Source organism: Doryrhamphus excisus, chromosome 17 (assembly GCF_030265055.1).
Source record: "Doryrhamphus excisus isolate RoL2022-K1 chromosome 17, RoL_Dexc_1.0, whole genome shotgun sequence".
NCBI lineage: Eukaryota > Metazoa > Chordata > Actinopteri > Syngnathiformes > Syngnathidae > Doryrhamphus > Doryrhamphus excisus.
In genome coordinates, this window is record NC_080482.1 from 15,780,527 (window position 1) to 15,802,500 (window position 21,974).

The window sequence follows — 21,974 nt, forward strand, 5'->3', positions numbered from 1 at the left end:
CAGATGCCATGCATACACGTATGCCCCCTAGTGGCTTGGAATAAAACAGCGCAATCTCGTAGTGCGCTGACCATCTGGCAACGCTATCATGAATATCTTCAAGATGTGAACATACTTTTTAGAATCGTCCAAAAGTGTTTGAATTGAGATAAATAAGAGCTCCACTGACTTGGATGACTGATTTAACACATAATGTATAAAATAATTAAGAACAAAAATTGGCTTTATATTGCAAAAGCATGTCGAGAAAAGAAATGGCGAAGAACGTGGAAATTGAAAACTGTTGTAAAAATTTATTGCTTCTGAGCAACGAGGACATGATTCTTGTCATCGTGTGGAATATTGTTCACACGTACGCGTCACATTCGCTAATGAGGGGCACGGCGAGGGCAGTCTGGCAGCCAGTTTATGATTAAACCAGTCGCTAGGTTGTGACCCAGTTCCGTCTTTTAATCCACGTGATTGTGATTGTGAGCGTGTCCGCCCGTCATTCATGTTTTTTTTTTACGTGTGTCAAAAACAAACCACGGGCCGTAACGCACTCTCCGTTACGCCAAGTCAAACCATATAGGAAGGCGGGCCATTGCTGCCACTCTGCTTCAGCCCAGGTCCTCCTTGGCCTTGCCCTGCTTGCGGGGCATCTTCTTGCTGCTGCTGTCCTCCACATCTTTGCTCTTGTAGTAGTGAGGAGCCACTTCCAGCAGCCAGCCGCTCTCGATCTCCACGACCTGCGGGGGCAAGATCGTGTGACAATCAGCTTTACATGCGACAATTCCGCAGAGTCATCGTTGACTCAAAGTAATGACTATGCTCCTTTGATCAAGCTAGGAACAGACGTCACGTTTCCTTGATCAATGACTGCCAACAACCACGAATGGTTAGCAATTAACAACACATTTTGATTCAACCACAGGAAGAAAGCAGAAGTAATTAGACTGTGACAAAAAAAATATGCTAAGAAATGTGAGCACGTGAAACGATCCAAGTTGTTGGGAAAAATGTGTGTGCTAAATACTTTTGGGATAGGACTAGGGATGGGTTATATAGACCAAAACTCCTATCCCGATATACAGTAAACCTCGGATATATCGGATTCAATTGTTCCCACTGGTTTTGTCCGATATAAGCGAAATCCGTTATATGCGTATACCGGAAAATGTCCGTTTTACGCATATATGGGATTTATATCCGGTATATGCGTAAATGGGATTTTATCCGTTATAAAAAGGCACTTCCTTGACTATGTTTCCAATGTACCTGGACGCGCAGGCAACGCTGCAAACGCTGCAAATGACGTCGTATAGCGGCCTGTCACGATTCGGCGAATCGGAGCGCCACGATGCGGCCATCCGATATATGCCAGGGAAATTTCATGGAAATGCATTGGAACGGGACTGGAGATTTTGTCCGAAATAGGCGAAATCCGTGATAAAAAATCCGATATATGCAATGAATTTTTATTGGAAATGCATTACAGAAAAATCGCTTCTTTTTTATCTGTCCGTTGTGAGCGAATTTCCGATATATCCGAGTCCGATATATCCGAGGTTTACTGTATTTAGGTTGAATATTAATATATACGATATAGATCCCGATATTTTTTCCACAAAGTGACTTTAGACAAATATGAAAGCCAAACATGAGTGCAACGCTTTATTTCAATGTAATCAATCTTGTGGAAAAATATCCGCTGAAGTGAAAGTATATTATCTTTAAAAAAAAGAACAACCGGGTTAGCGTCGTTAGCGCCTCCATCTCACATACCCCATGACGACAGACGGTAAACATGGTTGATACAGTCCTTATACCGTCTATTTCACTGTTCACTCCCGCTATGCAGCCTCTCCTCCTCCGTATCTCAGCAGGGATCTCTGGTCGCTCTGTGTAGCGAAGGGGTGCTCAAAGCTAACTGCTGCTCCCGAGTGTAAACAATGGAGCAAGCTCCAAACGTAACAAGATGAGGGATTGTTGAGATTTTTGATATTGTGCGTAAAAGGTACAGTAAACCTCGGATATATCAGATTCAATTGTTCCCACTGGTTTTGTCCGATATAAGCGAAATCCGTTATATGCGTATACCGGAAAATGTCCGTTTTACGCATATATGGGATTTATATCCGGTATATGCGTAAATGGGATTTTATCCGTTATAAAAAGGCACTTCCTTGACTATGTTTCCAATGTACCTGGACTGGGCAATGAAAAGAGACGTAAGGTAATGAGAATTGAACTTTATTGGACTCTGAGCATAACAAATTGTTAATTAAGCTAGGCCCTGTTACGCCCGTCAGGCCTACGTTATTTCCAATAGTGAGGTTAAGATCTCATTCACTGCTGTGCTATTATTATTGACGTCACTCACTTTTATATTTGTCCTAAATCTGGAGCCAGGAGAAAGACAATAGCCAGTGACATCAACAAGATTAGCATAACGATGCGGCCATCCGATATATGCGAGGGAAATTTCATGGAAATGCATTGGAACGGGACTGGAGATTTTGTCCGAAATAGGCGAAATCCGTTATAAAAAATCCGATATATGCAATGAATTTTTATTGGAAATGCATTACAGAAAAATCGCTTCTTTTTTATCTGTCCGTTGTGAGCGAATTTCCGATATATCCGAGTCCGATATATCCGAGGTTTACTGTAGGTCCCATTGAAATCTTAATGACTATTTTCAGGTGTTTTTTTTTATTTCAGATTAATTCATAATTTATAATTCATTAATATATGACTTCATTTTTTTTTCATTTTTTTAATTTTTTATTATTTTTTTAAATTTAAATTTAAAAAATTAATAAATGACTTCAAATCTGACCTTAGTTTACGATTGTGACACATTGATCCTGACACTTAAAACACGTTACACTAAAAAATCCGATATATGCAATGAATTTTTATTGGAAATGCATTACAGAAAAATCGCTTCTTTTTTATCTGTCCGTTGTGAGCAAATTTCCGATATATCCAAGGTTTACTGTATTTAAAAAAATATCAATATATCAGCCAGTCCTAGACGGGACTAATCATTTGGTATGGTTATAACATCAATTTCTGGCGAGATTTCGAATATTTGAGTTTTTTTGTGACTTTATTTTGAAGCCAGAGTCATGTACTGTACATGCAGGAAATATTGTTCTTCAGCTGACCAATTCCAGGGAAGTCTCCACGGAGACTGACAGCCACGACATGTTGGCACGCCTGCATTCCCGGATCAGGAAATTATAATAGACTATTCCTCTCTAGCTTTGCTTTGCTCCATTTTGATGACGTTCAAACAGACCTGTCTCATAAACTCCTTGGTGGTCATGACCAGCTCGTGGTAGATGAGCCAGCGGGGCTGCTCCTCAAACAGTGAGCTGCTGGGGTGGATGTAGACCGTCTGCTGGTGCTTCACCGTCTTGTAGCCCCCTTTGCTGAGCCGCGCTGTGTGGTAGAAGTACCCCGCTGTCACCGCCTGGAAGAGGCGACCACATAATTCTCTTTTCAAGAGAAAAACCTTCAAGCATATCTCAGCACAGTTTAACATGGTGTCACTGACCTTCAGGCTAGTGGAGGTGCGTATCGTTCAAGACATATTTCAAAGTGGGATTTGTTCCGGATTACCTGGTAGATTGAGTTTAAATCCCCCACACTCTAAACAAACACCTAATTTTCTTAACATTCTTTCAGCACCTCCGCAGGCCCCGCCTGTGACCACCCTAGCCTGGGCGGTGGCGGGCGTGCTCGCCGGGGTTGAGATAGTTGACTGATGCTTGTGTGTCACGCAAAGGTAAAATAGAGTTTGGACTTTTTAAAAAAAGGAGTAGTAGTAGCGTGGCTTTTGTGTCACAATGCCATCATGACCACTGACCTTGCGTATGGGCATGCTGTCTCCCGGCGAGCTGACCATCTCCACTTCGATGCGCTCCATCAGACCTTCCAGCTGGTCCCGGACGTCCCGGGCTCTCCTCATAGAGCGAAACTGGATGAAATTCTCGTAGCACCACTGCGTGGAGTAGCCGCTCTCCACCCACTGCAGCAGACATGAACGTCATCAGCACCACGTCAGGATTTATTTATCGCACTGTTGGAAATATGCCAGGGCCCGGCGCCACCTGCGTGTAGACATTGAGCAGCACCAGGTGGTCCCCGCCGGGCACCACGAAATTCATCCTGGCGTTGTCGGCATGCACCGCCTTGTCTTTGGGTCGGTAGAAAATGGAGTTGTTGACCGAGAGCATGGCGGCGATGGACAGCACCTCCTCCGAGCACTTGTACCTGGACACAGGTGTCTTGAGTGAGTGGAGAGGGGGGGACGCGTGAAGGCGGGGGGGGGGAGTGCAGACTCACTGCTCGGAGGCGAGGATCATCTTGCTCAGCATGGGGTCCACAGGCAGCTCGGCCATCCTGCGACCCAGCTGAAAGTCGGCAAAAACAACCGCATATTCATCATTAAGATCACAAGCTGAAGTTGATGACTTCTTTTTACACTTTCACACCAATGAACAATGCTAAAATGTTAAAACAGTGCATGTACACAATTTGAATTTTATGAACCCTAATACATTATTATGTTCATTTCCCTGACTTACAGTAAAGTCTCGTTATATCGATATTCTCGGGAGTCGGAAAAAATATCGATATAACCGGACTATCGATATATCCGATCCTGCGCCAAACTGCATTAAAAGTCAACATTTATTATTTTCATAACGCACTCTTGCAATAGTGACTCTTGAGTAAATATTCAATAATGCACTCGACATTGTTCTATACCAGGGGTGGGCAAACTACGGCCCGGGGGCCACATCCGGCCCGCCAAGTGTTTGAATACGGCCCGCCCAATCTTTCCAAAGTATTTCATTTAAACTCAACATACAACCTGGCATCATGGCCTGAGCCAACCTTTTGATGGTTTTATCAATTTCGTTTTTTGACATGGTCTGTTGTTTACAAAGTGCTTCTGAAAAAAGAGACACAAGCACATAATAATAATAAAAATTAAAATAATAATTATTATATTATTATTATTATAACTATTATGATTATTATATTTATTATATTAATGCTAATTATCATATTAATTATATATAATAATATTGTTATATTTGCATATTTTACATAATAATAATATAATAGTTATTATTTTAATTTTATTTTAATTATTATATTATTTATATTTTAAAAATATTTAAATATAAAATAATAAATAATAATAGCAGATTGCATGACAATTTTACAGATACAATAATACCAGGTGGACTGTTACGTGTAAAATATATAGTCTGCCCCCCCGGAAATTTTGTTATATCAATGCGGCCCGCGAGTCAAAAACTTTGCCCACCCCTGTTCTATACACACAAGAGAAACCACGAACGCCAGCATGTACATATGAAAAACAGTGATTATTGCAAGCGATAAAAAGATACCTGAATACAACACAATTAAATACATGTATGGAAAACGAAAACTGCAACGTTTACATTACTTACTCTGCAATACTTAAAAAAAAATCTCGCTTCACAACTCCAATTTATACCTGCTTTCATCCCTTTTGATGTTTACTAGTATTATAGATGTACTTATCATATTCATCTTTAAGATACAAGTGCATTGATTTATTTCAAACAACAAGAGATTGCTTCTTTGATCAAGCAATACCGTAAGTTTACTTTCATAATTTATCGGTAAAGCTAGTGCCAAGAATATTGAACACATCTGAAAACACTAAGTCTATTCACTGAATCTTCCCTCTAAATGATACAAATATTTACTCCTTTACTTCAAAGGATTGTTAATACTTACCTCATATTAATTACCTCTAATCCTCTAATTACCGTACGTCGGTGGAAAAGCCGAAAATCAAACAATACGCCGTTTACAGATTTCGCTAATGGTGGTATTGAAATCCTTAAGCAAATATTGATTCAGCTTTAAGCTGCTTTTGTATCGATATAAGCAGACCAAATTGGCTGGCGGGAGATGAAAAGGACATCGTAGTAACCGGATTATCATAATAACCGGGTATCGTACTAACCGGAACTAATTATATCATAAAAGACTAGAAATTTGCCAGGAAATGAAAATAGTATCGTAATAAGCAGTAATTCGTTAGTATATCGATATCGATATAACGAGACTTTACTGTATTTTACACCAAATTCATAGGAAATATGAAAATATTAAAGGGCACTCATTATGCTCATTTTTCGACCCTGTGTATGGAGTTGTGGACTCCTATAGAGCAGGTACACACGATAACCCGCACAGAAAACTTTTGGGATCTTCCAGAATTTGCACCTATTCCAACTCTATTTCCTTGGATTTGTGCTTCCCGCCAAAACGGTCTGTTTTAATTAATTTCTGGGCACGCCCACTCCACTGCGATTGGCCACACTCCCATACTACTGTGAAGAACACAGTATAGGAGTTGACAAATGAATAAAGTCTTTGGAGAGTGTTTAGCAGCTAGTGCAGGGGTGGGCAAACTTTTTGACTCGCGGGCCGCATTGATATAACAAAATTTCCGGGGGGGGGGGGGGGGGGGGGGGGGGGGGGGCAGACTATATATTTTACACGTAACAGTCCACCTGGTATTATTGTATCTGTAAAATTGTCATGCAATCTGCTATTATTATTTATTATTTTATATTTATATTTAAATATTTTAAAAATAATAAAATATTATAATAATTAAAATAAAATTTAAATAATAATTATTATATTATTATGTAAAATATGCAAATATAACTATATTATTATTATATATAATTAATATGATAATTAGCATTAATATAATAAATATAATAATCATAATAGTTATAATAATATAATAATTATTATTTTAATTTTTATTATTATTATGTGCTTGTGTCTCTTTTTTCAGGAGCACTTTGTAAACAACAGACCATGTCAAACAACGAAATTGATACAACCATCAAAAGGTTGGCTCAGGCCATGATGCCAGGTTGTATGTTGAGTTTAAATGAAATACTTTGGAAAGATTGGGCGGGCCGTATTCAAACACTTGGCGGGCCGGATGTGGCCCCCGGGCCGTAGTTTGCCCACCCCTGAGCTAGTGGCAGCTGATGAGCTACTGGCTGGAGAAAAGCATAGTGGGTCCCCTTTAAAAATAAAATAGATTGTGTTGCACTAGTCAAGTACCGTGGTGAGCTCTCCCAGGTGATTGAGTGCTCCGAGGGCATAGAGCTGCTCCAGCGCCATCAGCAGGGTCTCGTGAGGAGGCGGGTCCATGAAGTCAAAGTGGAGGAGGTCATTAATGCCTACAGGTCATACGATAGTAAAATACCACCTTATTTAGAGCGTATCAGTCGGGCAGTGGCAAACACACCTCATTCCAAAACATGCAAAAGAATGAAATGTTTGCTGATGCGTATGCAAATGTGAATACGTGTCAGCGGTGGGACGTTATCACGACTGAAAAATGTTCTGATTTAAGGCAGGATATCAAGCTAGCACCACAGACACAGTATTGCGATCGAAAACACATATATACATACATAGTGCCCTATAATTTCCGCGTTTGCGGAATCGCGGACGGAATCGCGGAATTGGACAATAAAAACGGAAATTATTTTGAATGCGGAATATCGCGGAAATGCCGTTTTCATGAGAAAGAGGAACATAAACCTGGGGAATCGTTTACCGGAGGTCGGTAATCAATGTGACACAATACCTGCCTACCGCCCTTTTTCAAACATGGCACTCCCCCCGTCTGCGAAGAAGTTGCGCAATACCACGCTAACGCTAATGTGTGCTGAGGCCGACATCCCCTTGGAGAAGTTGGGAAAAATACGTCCTTGGGATTGCAGTGTGCTAAACATTGTTATTGGTAAGTTAATGTTAATTTATCAGCCTAATATACAACGTAGTGGTAGTCACCATCTGTGTGTGCGTGTGTGGGCGTGTGTGTGTGCGCGCGCACGTGCGTGCATTTGCGTAGCTAGATAGATAGACAGATAGATGTACTTTATTCATTCATTCATTTTCTACCGCTTTTTCCTCACGAGGGTCGCGGGGGTGCTGGAGCCTATCCCAGCTGTCTTCGGGCGAGAGGCGGGGTACACCCTGGACTGGTCGCCAGCCAATCACAGGGCACATATAGACAAACAACCATTCACACTCACATTCATACCTATGGACAATTTGGAGTCGCTAATTAACCTAGCATGTTTTTGGAATGTGGGAGGAAACCGGAGTACCCGGAGAAAACCCACGCATGCACGGGGAGAACATGCAAACTCCACACAGAGATGGCCGAGGGTGGGGAAAGACAAAATAAGAAGCTAAAAATTACCACTTCCACACAAGCGAGGAGGAGAACTCATTCATTTATGTTCTACCGCTTTTCCTCACAAGGGTCATGGGGGGTGCTGGAGCCTATCCCAGCTGTCTTAGGGGCGAGAAGCGGGGTACACCCTGGACTGGTGGCCAGCCAATCACAGGGCACATATAGACAAACAACCATTCACACTCACATTCATACCTATGGACAATTTGGAGTGGCTAATTAACCTAGCATGTTTTTGGAATGTGGGAGAAAACCGGAGTACCCGGAGAAAACCCACGCATGCACGGGGAGAACATGCAAACTCCACACAGAGATGGCCGAGGGTGGGGAAAGACAAAATAAGAAGCTAAAAATTACCACTTCCACACAAGCGAGGAGGAGAACTCATTCATTTATGTTCTACCGCTTTTCCTCACAAGGGTCATGGGGGGTGCTGGAGCCTATCCCAGCTGTCTTAGGGGCGAGAAGCGGGGTACACCCTGGACTGGTGGCCAGCCAATCACAGGGCACATATAGACAAACAACCATTCACACTCACATTCATACCTATGGACAATTTGGAGTGGCCAATTAACCTAGCATGTTTTTGGAATGTGGGAGGAAACCGGAGTACCCGGAGAAAACCCACGCATGCACGGGGAGAACATGCAAACTCCACACAGAGATGGCCGAGGGCGGGGACCGAACCCTGGTCTCCTAGCTGTGAGGTCTGCGCACTAACCACCAGACCATGTACTTTATTATATTTATTAATATTGTGTCGCCTCAATGAATGTAAGTTCATTTCTACTTAATTAGTGTGCATTTTATTCATAGACATTATTAAAACGCACTCTTTTGTGGTAAAATGAGTAAAAGGTAAAACAAAAATGGAATTCCAAAAAACGGAATTTGGGAAAAAATAAAACGGAATTTATAGTGCCCTACATACAGGACGGTAAAGGCACGAGCACAATATAAGTAATACCGTAAGCCGATGATCCTCAACCCACCTAAACTCTTGAGCAGCAGGACCACGTTTCCCAGGTTGGTCCTCTGAATCTCTGGCACCGTCATCTCCTCCATCTCATGCTTAAAGGCCCACGCCGTGTAGAGCCTGAAACATTTCCCGGCAGCCACTCTGCCTGCGCGACCTGCTCTCTGGTTGGCCGACGCCTATGAAACACAATGGAGTGTGTAAGATGAAATGGCAACCTTTGACATGGTCTCATGGGGGTAGTTGGTGAAAACTGTGCAGTCACCCGAGAGCAGGGCATGACAATGAGGGATTCCATGCCGGTGCGCGCTACATAGTTCTTCTGTTTGCAGAATCCTGGGTCGATAACGTAGATGATGCCATCGATGGTGAGCGAGGTTTCTGCTATATTAGTCGCCACAACCACCTGGAATTGATACACACAAAAAAAAAAATCACAGGTGGGGGGGGGACTGAAAAAATACAGAAAAGCTCCTCATTAAAGTAACAGAACAAGGAAACCCTCACTGGCCACTAATGGACATCTGGTTAATACATCATATATATCATATATATAACATCATATATACTGACAATATATATGTATAATTTATATATATGCACATGATATTGCATTGCTATTATATTAATATAATGTTTTATCTATATACAATAATCCCTCACCACTATTGCAGCTCCACGCTATCACATTTTTTTCAATAATACTCTATGAATAAATACTTATTTTTGTAATTAGCCAAAACATATGCACATTCTGATATTTTTTTTCTCTAAAAATGGGTACATGCAATAAAATACAGTAAACCTCGGATATATCGGACTCGGATGTATCGGAAATTCGTTCACAACGGACAGATAAAAAAGAAGCGATTTTTCTGTAATGCATTTCCAATAAAAATTCATTGCATATATCGGATTTTTTATAACGGATTTCGCCTATTTCGGACAAAATCTCCAGTCCCGTTCCAATGCATTTCCATGAAATTTCCCTCGCATATATCGGATGGCCGCATCGTGGCGCTCCGATTCGCCGAATCGTGACAGGCCGCTATACGACGTCATTTGCAGCGTTTGCAGCGTTGCCTGCGCGTCCAGGTACATTGGAAACATAGTCAAGGAAGTGCCTTTTTATAACGGATAAAATCCCATTTACGCATATACCGGATATAAATCCCATATATGCGTAAAACGGACATTTTCCGGTATACGCATATAACGGATTTCGCTTATATCGGACAAAACCAGTGGGAACAATTGAATCCGATATATCCGAGGTTTACTGTATTAACTAATTTTCTTGTGTTATAATGATGGATTGTGAATGATGGGCAAAATTAAAAAAAAAAAAAAAGTGCCGTTCCTCTTTAAGCGTTAACGTGTTGTCTTCTGTTAGTGTTCATCCCGCCCCCACCCACCCAATTAAGTGCTTTTGTTTTAAGCTTTTATGCTTCTGACCACCACTTGGGGGACAGGCCACACAAACACTAAACATTGACGTCAAGTAGGGGGACACAAAATAGGTCGGGCCGTGGGTTTGAGACCCCTGCTCAAACCTGAAAGCACGTACAGTAAACCTCGGATATATCGGACTTGGATATATCGGAAATTCGCTCACAACGGACAGATAAAAAAGAAGCGATTTTTCTGTAATGCATTTCCAATAAAAATTCATTGCATATATCGGATTTTTTATAACGGATTTCGCCTATTTCGGACAAATTCTCCAGTCCAGTTCCAATGCATTTCCATTAAATTTCCCTCACATATATCGGATGGCCGCATCGTTATGCTAATCTCGTTTGATGTCACTGGCTATTGTCTTTCTCCTGGCTCCAGATTTAGGACAAATATAAAAGTGAGTGACGTCAATAATACTAGCACAGCAGTGAATGAGATCTTAACCTCACTATTGGAAATAACGTAGGCGTAACAGGGCCTAGCTTAATTAACAATTTGTTATGCTCAGAGTCCAATAAAGTTCAATTCTCATTACCTTACGTCTCTTTTCATTGCCCAGTCCAGGTACATTGGAAACATAGTCAAGGAAGTGCCTTTTTATAACGGATAAAATCCCATTTACGCATATACCGGATATAAATCCCATATATGCGTAAAACGGACATTTTCCGGTATACGCATATAACGGATTTCGCTTATATCGGACAAAACCAGTGGGAACAATTGAATCCGATATATCCGAGGTTTACTGTACTTCTATATTCAAAGATGTAATTATATGTAGTATTCTACTATGGTCACTAGGGGTCAGTAATGTTACATTACAACTTGTGAGTCTATATGTCTCATTTCTGTCAAATGTGTTATTTTCTTTTGTTTTGATTACCATATTGGGGAACATTTGGGACATTTCATGGGGGGTCAAACAACCGTGTGAGATTCCAACATGGTTGACGTGGATTACAACACTACCATTGTCTGCGGAGACAGAAAGATGCCTACAAACCAACTCTCTGCCTGTGTTGCAGTTATTAGAACCTGATAGCACACGCCCAAAGGATCACCAAAGTTCCATCTCATCTCATTAAGCCTCATGACAAAAACGCTACATTGTCCTACCTTACGGGCGCCAGGCGGAGTCGGGCTGAAGATCTTGGCCTGCATGTCTGAGGGCAGGTTGGCGTAAATGGGCAGGACCAGCAGCTCTGCGATCTTCGAACCCAGCCGCCGACATCTATCCTGCAGGTGCTCGCAGCACGTCTCAATATCCTCCTGCAGAGGCACAAGGAGACACCGTGTAGAAAGAAGGAGAACATGAATCTGCACGGCCAGATGAAACATGGGAAAAACTACTTCACCTGTCCCGTGAGGAAGACCAGAATGTCTCCAGGGGGTTGTGTGACGTGGATCTGCAGCACGGACACGACGCATGCCTCCATGTAGTCCGCCTCTGGAGCCTTGACAGAAAATAACATCACATCAATCACATGTGGCCTTCTTCTTCTAATCTTCAATACGCGCTTACTTTAGTGTAGAAGATGTCTACGGGGAACCTCCTGCCAGGGATCCTGAAGACAGGGGCGTCGTCAAAGAAAGTAGAGAAGCGCTCGGTGTCCAGCGTGGCGCTGGCCACCAGAACCTTCAGGTCGGGTCTGAATCTGGCAATGTCTTTGATCAAACCAAAGAGGATGTCCGTGTGGAGGGTCCTCTCGTGGGCCTCGTCGATGATGATGACGCTAAAGGGCGAAAGCGAAATGTTCATGTATATGTGAAGGTTTTACAATTGTGAGCGTTCTATTTCCATAACTTGCAAAAAATGCATCGGACCAAATTGTTTTGTGGAAATATAAACAAACATAAGGTCCATATCGCCCAACCCAAATACATGGTAGGTCAGGGGTCTCCAGTCAGTTGATCATGAGCTGCCAGTAGCTCCTAGACAATTTTCAATTTTAGCTCTCTAAAGAACATATTCGTTTATCATCAACTCCTATACCCACTAAATTAGAAAGTGGGGTTCGTAGTTGGGAAGCAGATTATTCCAAGGAATAATTAGAAAAGGTGCTGATTCCGGAAGATCTAAAGTTTTCTGTGCTGGTTATTGTGTGTAGCTGCTCTATAAGAGTCCACCGCGCAATACAAAAGGTTGAAAAATGACCATAAAAGGTCGGCTTTAAGAACAGAACATGATGTTATTGAAAACATAGAATGAAGTTATTGATTTAAATCAGGGGTGCTCATTAAGTCGATCGCGAGCTACCGGTCGATCGCGGAGGTGGTACTGGTCGATCGCTGGTCGATCGCGGCGTGACATTAAAAAAATATCATCCCAGCGTCAATGCCGTCACTTGATTGATATACAGGGCAGCCATTCAGATGACAACTGAATGTTGCCCTTCGGGCGACCAATCAAATCAAACAACGTCTCTAAGTGCAGCAGAACTTACGATGTCAGCCTATCATCCATCCCCGTTACTTGATTGACATACAGGACAACCAATCAGATGACAACTGAATTTTGACCTTTAGGTCACCGCTCATGCGTAAACAACGATGCAAAGTGCTAAGCTAGTCGGCGAATTGCAAGATTTTAAGCCCTCGCTAAAGTTTATGGTCACTAAAATGAGTGAAGGAGCTGGACCAAGTAAAAAGGCAAAAACTGGACCAAGTAAAAAGGCAAAAAACATATCACTTCCATACGGATATGGAATATTATACGGATATTGTGATACGGATATTATCCATGACTGGAAGTGTGCTTGAGGCTGGCCATCAGCAGCTACTGTCCGGACTATGCATCCCTGGCTGGTTCAATTCAGTGCAAGTCATCAAAGTAAACTCAGGTAATTACAAAAAATGTTAGTTAATTATGTGTGTTTTGCAATATTGGCTCATTTGGTTATGTAAGGTACATCAACATACATTGTACGTACAAATAATCCTCAATACATTTGAAAATAAATAGATGTTTTGCATTTTTGTAGTGGGTAGATCATTTTGACTCGGTCATTTTAAAAGTAGCTCGCATGCTGACAAAGTGTGAGCACCCCTGATTTAAAGGGTGTTGGTGTCATTTTGCTCAGCGGCAGACATGATTTAAAAAAAAAAATTGAAAATGGTTCCCAGGCTCCGTGTAGATGTGCGCTGATTTTAAATACAATGTACATCTAATATCTCAGTATATTGAAAAACAGAGGTGTTATAATGCAAGACCAAGTCAACTGTGGTTGTTTTTTAGGCTTCATATTGGTGAAAACATGACAGGTGGTGAATGTGTTTTTGTGTAGACCAGGGGTGGGCAAACTACGGCCCGGGGGCCACATCCGGCCCGCCAAGTGTTTGAATACGGCCCGCCCAATCTTTCCAAAGTATTTCATTTAAACTCAACATACAACCTGGCATCATGGCCTGAGCCAACAATTTTGATGGTTGTATCAATTTCGTTGTTTGACATGGTCTGTTGTTTACAAAGTGCTCCTGAAAAAAGAGACACAAGCACATAATAATAATAAAAATTAAAATAACAATTATTATATTATTATTATAACTATTATTATTATATTTATTATATTAATGCTAATTATTATATTAATTATATATAATAATATTGTTATATTTGCAAATTTTACATAATAATAATATAATAATTATTATTTAAATTTTATTTTAATTATTATAATATTTTATTATTTTTAAAATATTTAAATATAAATATAAAATAATAAATAATAATAGCAGATTGCATGACAATTTTACAGATACAATAATACCAGGTGGACTGTTACGTGTAAAATATATAGTCTGCCCCCCCCCCGGAAATTTTGTTATATCAATGCGGCCCGCGAGTCAAAAAGTTTGCCCACCCCTGGTGTAGACTGCCGTTTTTATTCTACACTCGTGTGGATGGATACACATGAATATACATGTTTGTGTGGACATCAGCCTGGCTTGCATAGAAGCGTATTTAAGGGTCGAAAGGTGGCGAGTGCACAAAAGATGCGTACATGTGGGCAACTTCATTACCTATAGCTAGCAAGATCGGGTTCGGTGAGAAACTCTCGCAGCAGCATGCCGTCTGTCATGTACTTGATCACGGTCCTCTCAGAGGTGCAGTCCTCAAAGCGAATACTGTAGCCCACCTTGTGTGAGGAGGGACAAAGAGAACACTGACTAATCTCGGCTGACTGGTCGTCAATGATTCCAACCACAACAGAGGTCGGGAGAGGTGGCTCACCTCGTTGCCGAGCTTGACGCTCATTTCCTGCGCTACTCGGGCCGCCACTGACATTGCAGCTACTCTCCGAGGCTGCGTGCATCCGATCTTCATGCCACCTTTTGTGTAACCCTAAAAGAGGATATATGGGGTCACAATGTGCGTCACATCTTATTCATTCATTTTCTACCGCTTATCCTCACGAGGGGCGCGGGCATGCTGGAGCCTATCCCAGCGGTCTTCATGCGAGAGGCGGGGTACACACTGGACTGGTGGCCAGCCAATCACAGGGCACATATAGACAAACAAGCATTCACACTCACATTCATACCTATGGACAATTTGGAGTGGCTAATTAACCTAGCATGTTTTTGGAATGTGGGAGGAAACCGGAGTACCCGGAGAAAAGCCACGCATGCACGGGGAGAACATGCAAACTCCACACAGAGATGGCCGAGGGTGGGGAAAGACAAAATAAGAAGCTAAAAATTACCACTTCCACACAAGCGAGGAGGAGAACTCATTCATTTATTTTCTACCGCTTTTCCTCACAAGGGTCATGGGGGGCGCTGGAGCCTATCCCAGCTGTCTTGGGGCGAGAAGCGGGGTCCACCCTGGACTGGTGGCCAGCCAATCACAGGGCACATATAGACAAACAACCATTCACACTCACATTCATACCTATGGACAATTTGGAGTGGCTAATTAACCTAGCATGTTTTTGGAATGTGGGAGGAAACCGGAGTACCCGGAGAAAACCCACGCATGCACGGGGAGAACATGCAAACTCCACACAGAGATGGCCGAGGGTGGGGAAAGACAAAATAAGAAGCTAAAAATTACCACTTCCACACAAGCGAGGAGGAGAACTCATTCATTTATTTTCTACCGCTTTTCCTCACAAGGGTCATGGGGGTGCTGGAGCCTATCCCAGCGGTCTTCATGCGAGAGGCGGGGTACACACTGGACTGGTGGCCAGCCAATCACAGGACACATATAGACAAACAACCATTCACACTCACATTCATACCTATGGACAATTTGGAGTGGCTAATTAACCTAGCATGTTTTTGGAATGTGGGAGGAAACCGGAGTACCCGGAGAAAACCCACGCATGCACGGGGAGAACATGCAAACTCCACACAGAGATGGCCGAGGGTAGGGAAAGACAAAATAAGAAGCTAAAAATTACCACTTCCACACAAGCGAGGAGGAGAACTCATTCATTTATTTTCTACCGCTTTTCCTCACAAGGGTCATGGGGGGCGCTGGAGCCTATCCCAGCTGTCTTGGGGCAAGAAGCGGGGTCCACCCTGGACTGGTGGCCAGCCAATCACAGGGCACATATAGACAAACAACCATTCACACTCACATTCATACCTATGGACAATTTGGAGTGGCTAATTAACCTAGCATGTTTTTGGAATGTGGGAGGAAACCGGAGTACCCGGAGAAAACCCACGCATGCACGGGGAGAACATGCAAACTCCACACAGACATGGCCGAGGGTGGGATTGAACTGGGGTCTCCCAGCTGGCTTCACATCTCAATACAAGAAAACGAGGGTGACGCTCACGTCCTCCAGGAGGTACTGCGGTATCTGGGTGGTCTTCCCGGAGCCCGTCTCCCCCTCGATGACCATGATCTGGTGCTCGTGGATGGCGGCGAGAAGGTCCTCTCTGTAGGGGAAGATAGGGAGGCTGCGGCGGACCTCCTGCATGGATTGCTTCTTCAGCTCAGCCTGGGACAGCGCAGGGGTCTCGCCTTCCTGAACACAAGCGAGACAAGAGGGGCAACTGACGGCGCTGGATGCAGATTCTAAAAATAAATGGCACGGCAGATCAACCAAAGCGGCCCCACCTTCTCCGTCAGCGTCCCCTTCATGGTGATGGCGGTACTGACAAAGTCAATCATCTCTGCCTCCTCCAGGATCAGCTGGTACTTCTCCTGCTGCCGCCTCATGCCTTGCTCTCGCTCCTTCTTGGCCCCAAAGCTGAGCGAGGCTGTCTTCAGCCTCTCCTCCTCCCAGCGACCCTGCTCTCCTCCCAGCTCCATGGGCACTTCCTCCAGCTCCAGCTCCTCCTTCTGGGGAACCTCCTGAAAGAAGAACAGAAACATGTGGTGAAAGGATGAAAAGACACGTGTTGGTTATTGTATTAGCAAGAAGTATCTCCTCTGCCCCGCTGCCCACACCTGATGTTTCACAGATCACCTACCTTTCTTCTGTTCTCCTCCGGCATGTAGTACCGGTTCTTCCTCTCCTCCAGCTCCTTGGCGCCGGCCTTTTTGTAATCTTTGGCCAGGTCACGCAACGTACGTTTGTAGTCCAGCTCTTTCCTCTCCCTCTCCGTCATGTCGTCTGTGGTAAAAAGGTACTCCTCGTCGATGATCTCGGCCTCCAGGTCCTCCAGTTTCTCCTCCTCTCGCTTCTTCAGATACTCCCAGCGAGACTGCTTCCTCAGCTCGGGCAACTGGTGAGGCAAACAAGGGAGGCTATGAAAACTGTGAAATGAATTGCGTTCATAAAATACGTCTTCCGCTTACCATATTCCTCTGATCATCTTCAGCTAGTTTTAGTCGCTTCTGAGCCTCCTCATAAGCCTGGTGAAAAAAATCAAATTCATAATAATGCAGTACAATGCATTGAGACAAATTAAACGGGCACGAACGGGCAGTGCAAAATGTGGTGGGGGGTCACAGAAAGATTCATTTGCTCCATCGCAAAAGAAATGCTGCTCTTTAACACAATTGAAAAGTCAGCATTTCAAGAAATGCTGCAAACGTTTGATAGACAGTATGCATTGCCTGAGAGAAAATGACATGCCGCAAACAGCAATTCCGCAACTTTATAGAGTGAAAGATAACATATTAAAAGGAAATATTTCATGATTATTATTAATTATTATTATTATTATTATTATATACTGTACAGTATTATCATAACATTTGTGGTTTGTAAGTTCAATAGTGATGACAACTTACACATTTTATCATTTAATTTCATAAAAGGAGCGCGCAGACCTCACAGCCAGGAGACCAGGGTTCAATTCCACCCTCGGCCATCTCTGTGTGGAATTTGCATGTTCGCCCCGTGCATGCGTGGGTTTTCTCCGGGTACTCCGGTTTCCTCCCACATTCCAAAAACATGCTAGGTTAATTGGCGACTCAGCTGGGATAGGCTCCAGCACCCCTGTGACCCTTGTGAGGAAAAGCGGTAGAAAATCAATGAATGAGTTCTCCTCCTAGTTTGTGTGGAAGTGGTAACTTTTTGGCTTCTTATTTTGTCTTTCCCCACCCTCGGCCATCTCTGTGTGGAGTTTGCATGTTCTCCCCGTGCATGCGTGGGTTTTCTCCGGGTACTCCGGTTTCCTCCCACATTCCAAAAAACATGCTAGGTTAATTAGCCACTCCAAATTGTCCATAGGTATGAATGTGAGTGTGAATGGTTGTTTGTCTATATGTGCCCTGTGATTGGCCGGCGACCAGTCCAGGGTGTACCCCGCCTCTCGCCCGAAGAGAGCTGGGATAAACTCCAGCATCCCCCGCGACCCTCGTGAGGAAAAGCGGTAGAAAATGAATGAATGAATTTCATAAAAGGCTTAAACCGTAATTGTGCATTTAGCTCATGAGCGTCCATTGCTAGTGAACAACGGCAATTGCAGAGAGAAGAGGCAAGGTCCCGGAGCAGAATCTAATTGAATAATTACAACAGTAACTTTTATGGCAAATGTTGATCCACAATCAGAGGACAACATCAAAGTCAAGCAAGCAGGAGGGTTTGGAGGGAGCCGTGTGTAGCAACAAGTTCCCGTCCTTACCTTTTTGTCAGTCCTCTCTGCTATGTTGCGTGTCTTGTCTTTGTCTCTCAGCTTCACCCGCTCGGCGAAGGCGTCTCTTTCCTCGATGTCGTGCAGTCGCTCCCGCTCTTCCTTCTCCCACTCTTCTTCCTCCTCCTCTTTTTTGATTGCTGCATCGTTCCCCTGGCTCAATGTACCCCTGATATATAAACAAATGCAATTGTTGAGCAACAAAATGCGAGAAAAATTAGTTTGCATGCAAAATAGACTTGGCAAAAAAAATATATACAAGTTGCTTGAGCATAATCCTACACACAAACACATTTTACCTAATAGGCACTTCTTCCTCACTCGACGACTCGCTCTCCTTCTTCTGTCTGATGTGCTTCCTCTTGCTCGCCCTGTCTTTGGCTTTGTTTTTCTTCTTCCCCGGCTGCTTCTCACTGCCGCCGGCATCTTCATCACTGTCCTCCAGCAAGGTGTACGTGCGGTTCTTCCTCTCCATTTCGATGGCCTGACGCTCCAACACCCGGGAGGCCTTCTCCACAACCTGCTGGCGAGGAATCTACAACAGCCAAGAGGCAAAAGGTGAAGCAACGGTTACGTCCAAGCTGGGAATTTTCAATACGTCCACACCTTCTCAAACAGCTCCTGTGCAAAGGTGGCCACAGTCTGGTCAATGTCAATGGTACCAGTCTGCTGGAGTCGGGCCACAAAGTCCTGAGAGCTGGATGCCTTGCGGGCCGTGCCTATCATGAACTGCGCCACATAGCGGTCACTCAGGCCCAGGATGTCGTGGAGGCGGTCGTTGACCCACTGCTCCAGGTTGGCCATGGTCTCTTCTAGGTCAAAAGAAATTTCATATTCTCATTTATGAATGTTCTTTTACATCATCTCTGGATTACCTAGACCAGGGGTGGGCAAACTACGGCCCGGGGGCCACATGCGGCCCACTAAGCGTTTGAATCCGGCCCGCCAGTTGCTTTCTAACTTTTAACATACATGCTGGCAACATGACTTGCAAGTCGGATGTCTTATTCAGTAAAAAAAAAAAAAAAAAAAACAATAAAAATAATTTAAAAAAAATTAAAATGTAAAATTCAAGTTTGTAGTTTGATGTGGTTTGATGTTTAAAGTGCTCTGGAAAAAAGGGATATATGAAACATATTTAAAACATATAGCTAATAATCTGACACGTTTACAGATAAAATTATACAAAGTAAATAAATAATAAATATATAAAAATATAATATAATTGATATATAATGTAATTAATAATATAATTATAATATATATAATGAATTATATATATATAATATGTAGATTAAATATAATATATAATATAAATAAAATTAGACAAATAATTCAAGGTGGACTGTTTTATATTATTTTATTTATTATTTATTATTTTATTTATTATTATTATTTATTTATTATATATTTATTTTATTTTATATTTTAATTATAAGCAAATACAAATATATACAAATATATATACAAATATACATATATACAAATAAATAAATTAAATTAATAAATAATAAATATATGAAATATATAATATAATATATTAAATATAATATATAATAATAAAATTAATATATATAATATAATTAATCGTTATAATATATAATAAATAAATAAAATTAGACAAATAATTCAAGGTGTACTGTTAGAATTATAAGTGTAAAATCGTGTGTGTTTTAAAAATATATATATTCTGGCCCCCCAGACAGTTTTGTTAACTCAATGCGGCCCACGAGTCCAAAAGTTTGCCCACCCCTGACCTAGACTATATATGAGCTGCAAAGTTAATAAATCATTCATTCATTCATTGTGGAACTCCAACTATCATCGACTGGGCAAGAATGCTCAGCTAATATAAGGGATCGGGAGAGAAGCACAAGCCGCCTGTTTACGTCTGACAGCCGCCTATCGAGTCATAACAATTTTGCTTTGTTGGGCATTCATTTTCATTCTGCGACTCTTTGCTAGATAATAAACAACCTACATTATATTAAAGCCACAACAACGCGCCAAAAAAGCCTACTTACCGCTCTTGGGGGTCCAGAAACGACCCTGCTTTCACTCCACCAATCGGAGGCAAAGAGCTAACAAACACTGTTAGATGCTAGCTAAGTAATTCCATGGGCTGCTGCTAACTACGACTGAATAAGTAAGACGTTGGCTCACATTTCTGCTTAAACGATTTTCTAAGTAAACAAACACATGCTTACGCTCTGACCAGCCAAAATCCCTTATTAAAAAAACACTTTATCATTTGCTAACTTCGCTCAAAGCATGTTCATGCAGGAAGGCTTACACGACCGAAGAAGAACCCAACGGCGACAAAGAGGTTGCTGCCCCCGCCTGGCCACCATGGGAACAACAACACCCAAAACCAAATGTAAAAAAAAATGTATTAATTGTAATTAAGTCGTCCCTCTATTTTTTTGTTGTTCATTGGTTTAAGACCCTGTACTATTCTTACAGAATATCTTGAAACATACACATTCAATGTCTCATGATGCCACCTAGTATCCGTCCTGTATTAGTACTTGTGATTGGCAGATACAACGGACTACGGGGCGGGTCTTCCGTTAAAAGTTAAGTTGAGAAATGTTCGCCTTCCTGTTAGCACGTGAGCCGCAGCCTGACATAAATAACTTAAGCATCTACAAACACTCGCCGTCGTCCTGCTCTTACTTGTACACATTGTACAACACAAGACAATCCGACCACGATATATGATTAAATGTTCATAATGAGCATAGAAAACATGTTTATTACTTTCTAAATATGGTTTTAACATTATTAGAGCCCTTTAGATACGAAATAACACGTCAATAGTCCCCTTATTATTCTTTGTTGACACTCACATTGCAACTCTTATGCAAGCTAGGAAGCTAGCGATTTAACCAGTTAGCCTTGAATTGGTTTCTGGTTGCAATAAGAGATAACGCAATACTTTTGCAAAGAGTTCGCAAAACATTAATAGCATTAATAGCATTAATAGCATTAATAGCATTAATAGCATTAATAGCATTAATAGCAATAGCATTCCGGTATACTTCCATGTTCAGAGTGGAAACAAAGCAGACACGACAATCGGGTGGGAGAAGTTTATTTAGTTTTATGTTGAGCTGGGTCTAAGATACAGCGATTAAAACGATGCTTAGCCGCAAACATGGCTTCATATGGCGCCCCCCGAGGACATTGACAAGACTAATCGTC

General features: G+C 42.2%; 1 protein-coding gene across 2 annotated transcripts; it reads right to left on the minus strand.

Annotated features, from left to right (window-relative positions):
• Nucleotides 1–278: 278 nt before the first annotated feature.
• Nucleotides 279–21,271, minus strand: dhx16 (DEAH (Asp-Glu-Ala-His) box polypeptide 16). Of its 2 annotated transcripts, none has more exons than XM_058053692.1 (21): nt 20,795–21,271; nt 19,377–19,579; nt 19,070–19,305; nt 18,762–18,939; nt 17,488–17,544; nt 17,160–17,414; nt 16,804–17,040; nt 16,520–16,711; nt 14,965–15,075; nt 14,754–14,869; nt 12,256–12,466; nt 12,089–12,187; nt 11,850–12,002; nt 9,538–9,678; nt 9,289–9,451; nt 7,150–7,268; nt 4,336–4,403; nt 4,101–4,263; nt 3,857–4,018; nt 3,287–3,460; nt 279–728 (listed from the first exon to the last, which is right to left on the minus strand). In XM_058053692.1, exons 2-21 carry the CDS (start codon nt 19,572–19,574, stop codon nt 600–602), a joined length of 3,162 nt encoding a protein of 1,053 aa, XP_057909675.1. In that variant the 5' UTR covers nt 19,575–19,579; nt 20,795–21,271; the 3' UTR covers nt 279–599. The 2 variants fall into 2 exon arrangements, with proteins under 2 accessions (XP_057909675.1, XP_057909674.1); XM_058053691.1 differs by having other exon boundaries at nt 19,377–19,582; nt 20,795–21,269.
• Nucleotides 21,272–21,974: the final 703 nt, after the last annotated feature.

Bases quoted from the DNA above. Each gene is read 5' to 3' on its own strand.
- dhx16 (XM_058053692.1), bottom strand. From the start codon at position 19,574: ATGGCCAACCTGGAGCAGTGGGTCAACGACCGCCTCCACGACATCCTG. The intron at 4,404-7,149 runs GTACTTGACTAG...GCCGACTTTCAG, and splicing joins ACCTGGGAGAGCTCACCACG to CTGGGTCGCAGGATGGCCGA. The intron at 4,019-4,100 runs GTGGCGCCGGGC...TGTCTGCTGCAG, and splicing joins TGCTCAATGTCTACACGCAG to TGGGTGGAGAGCGGCTACTC.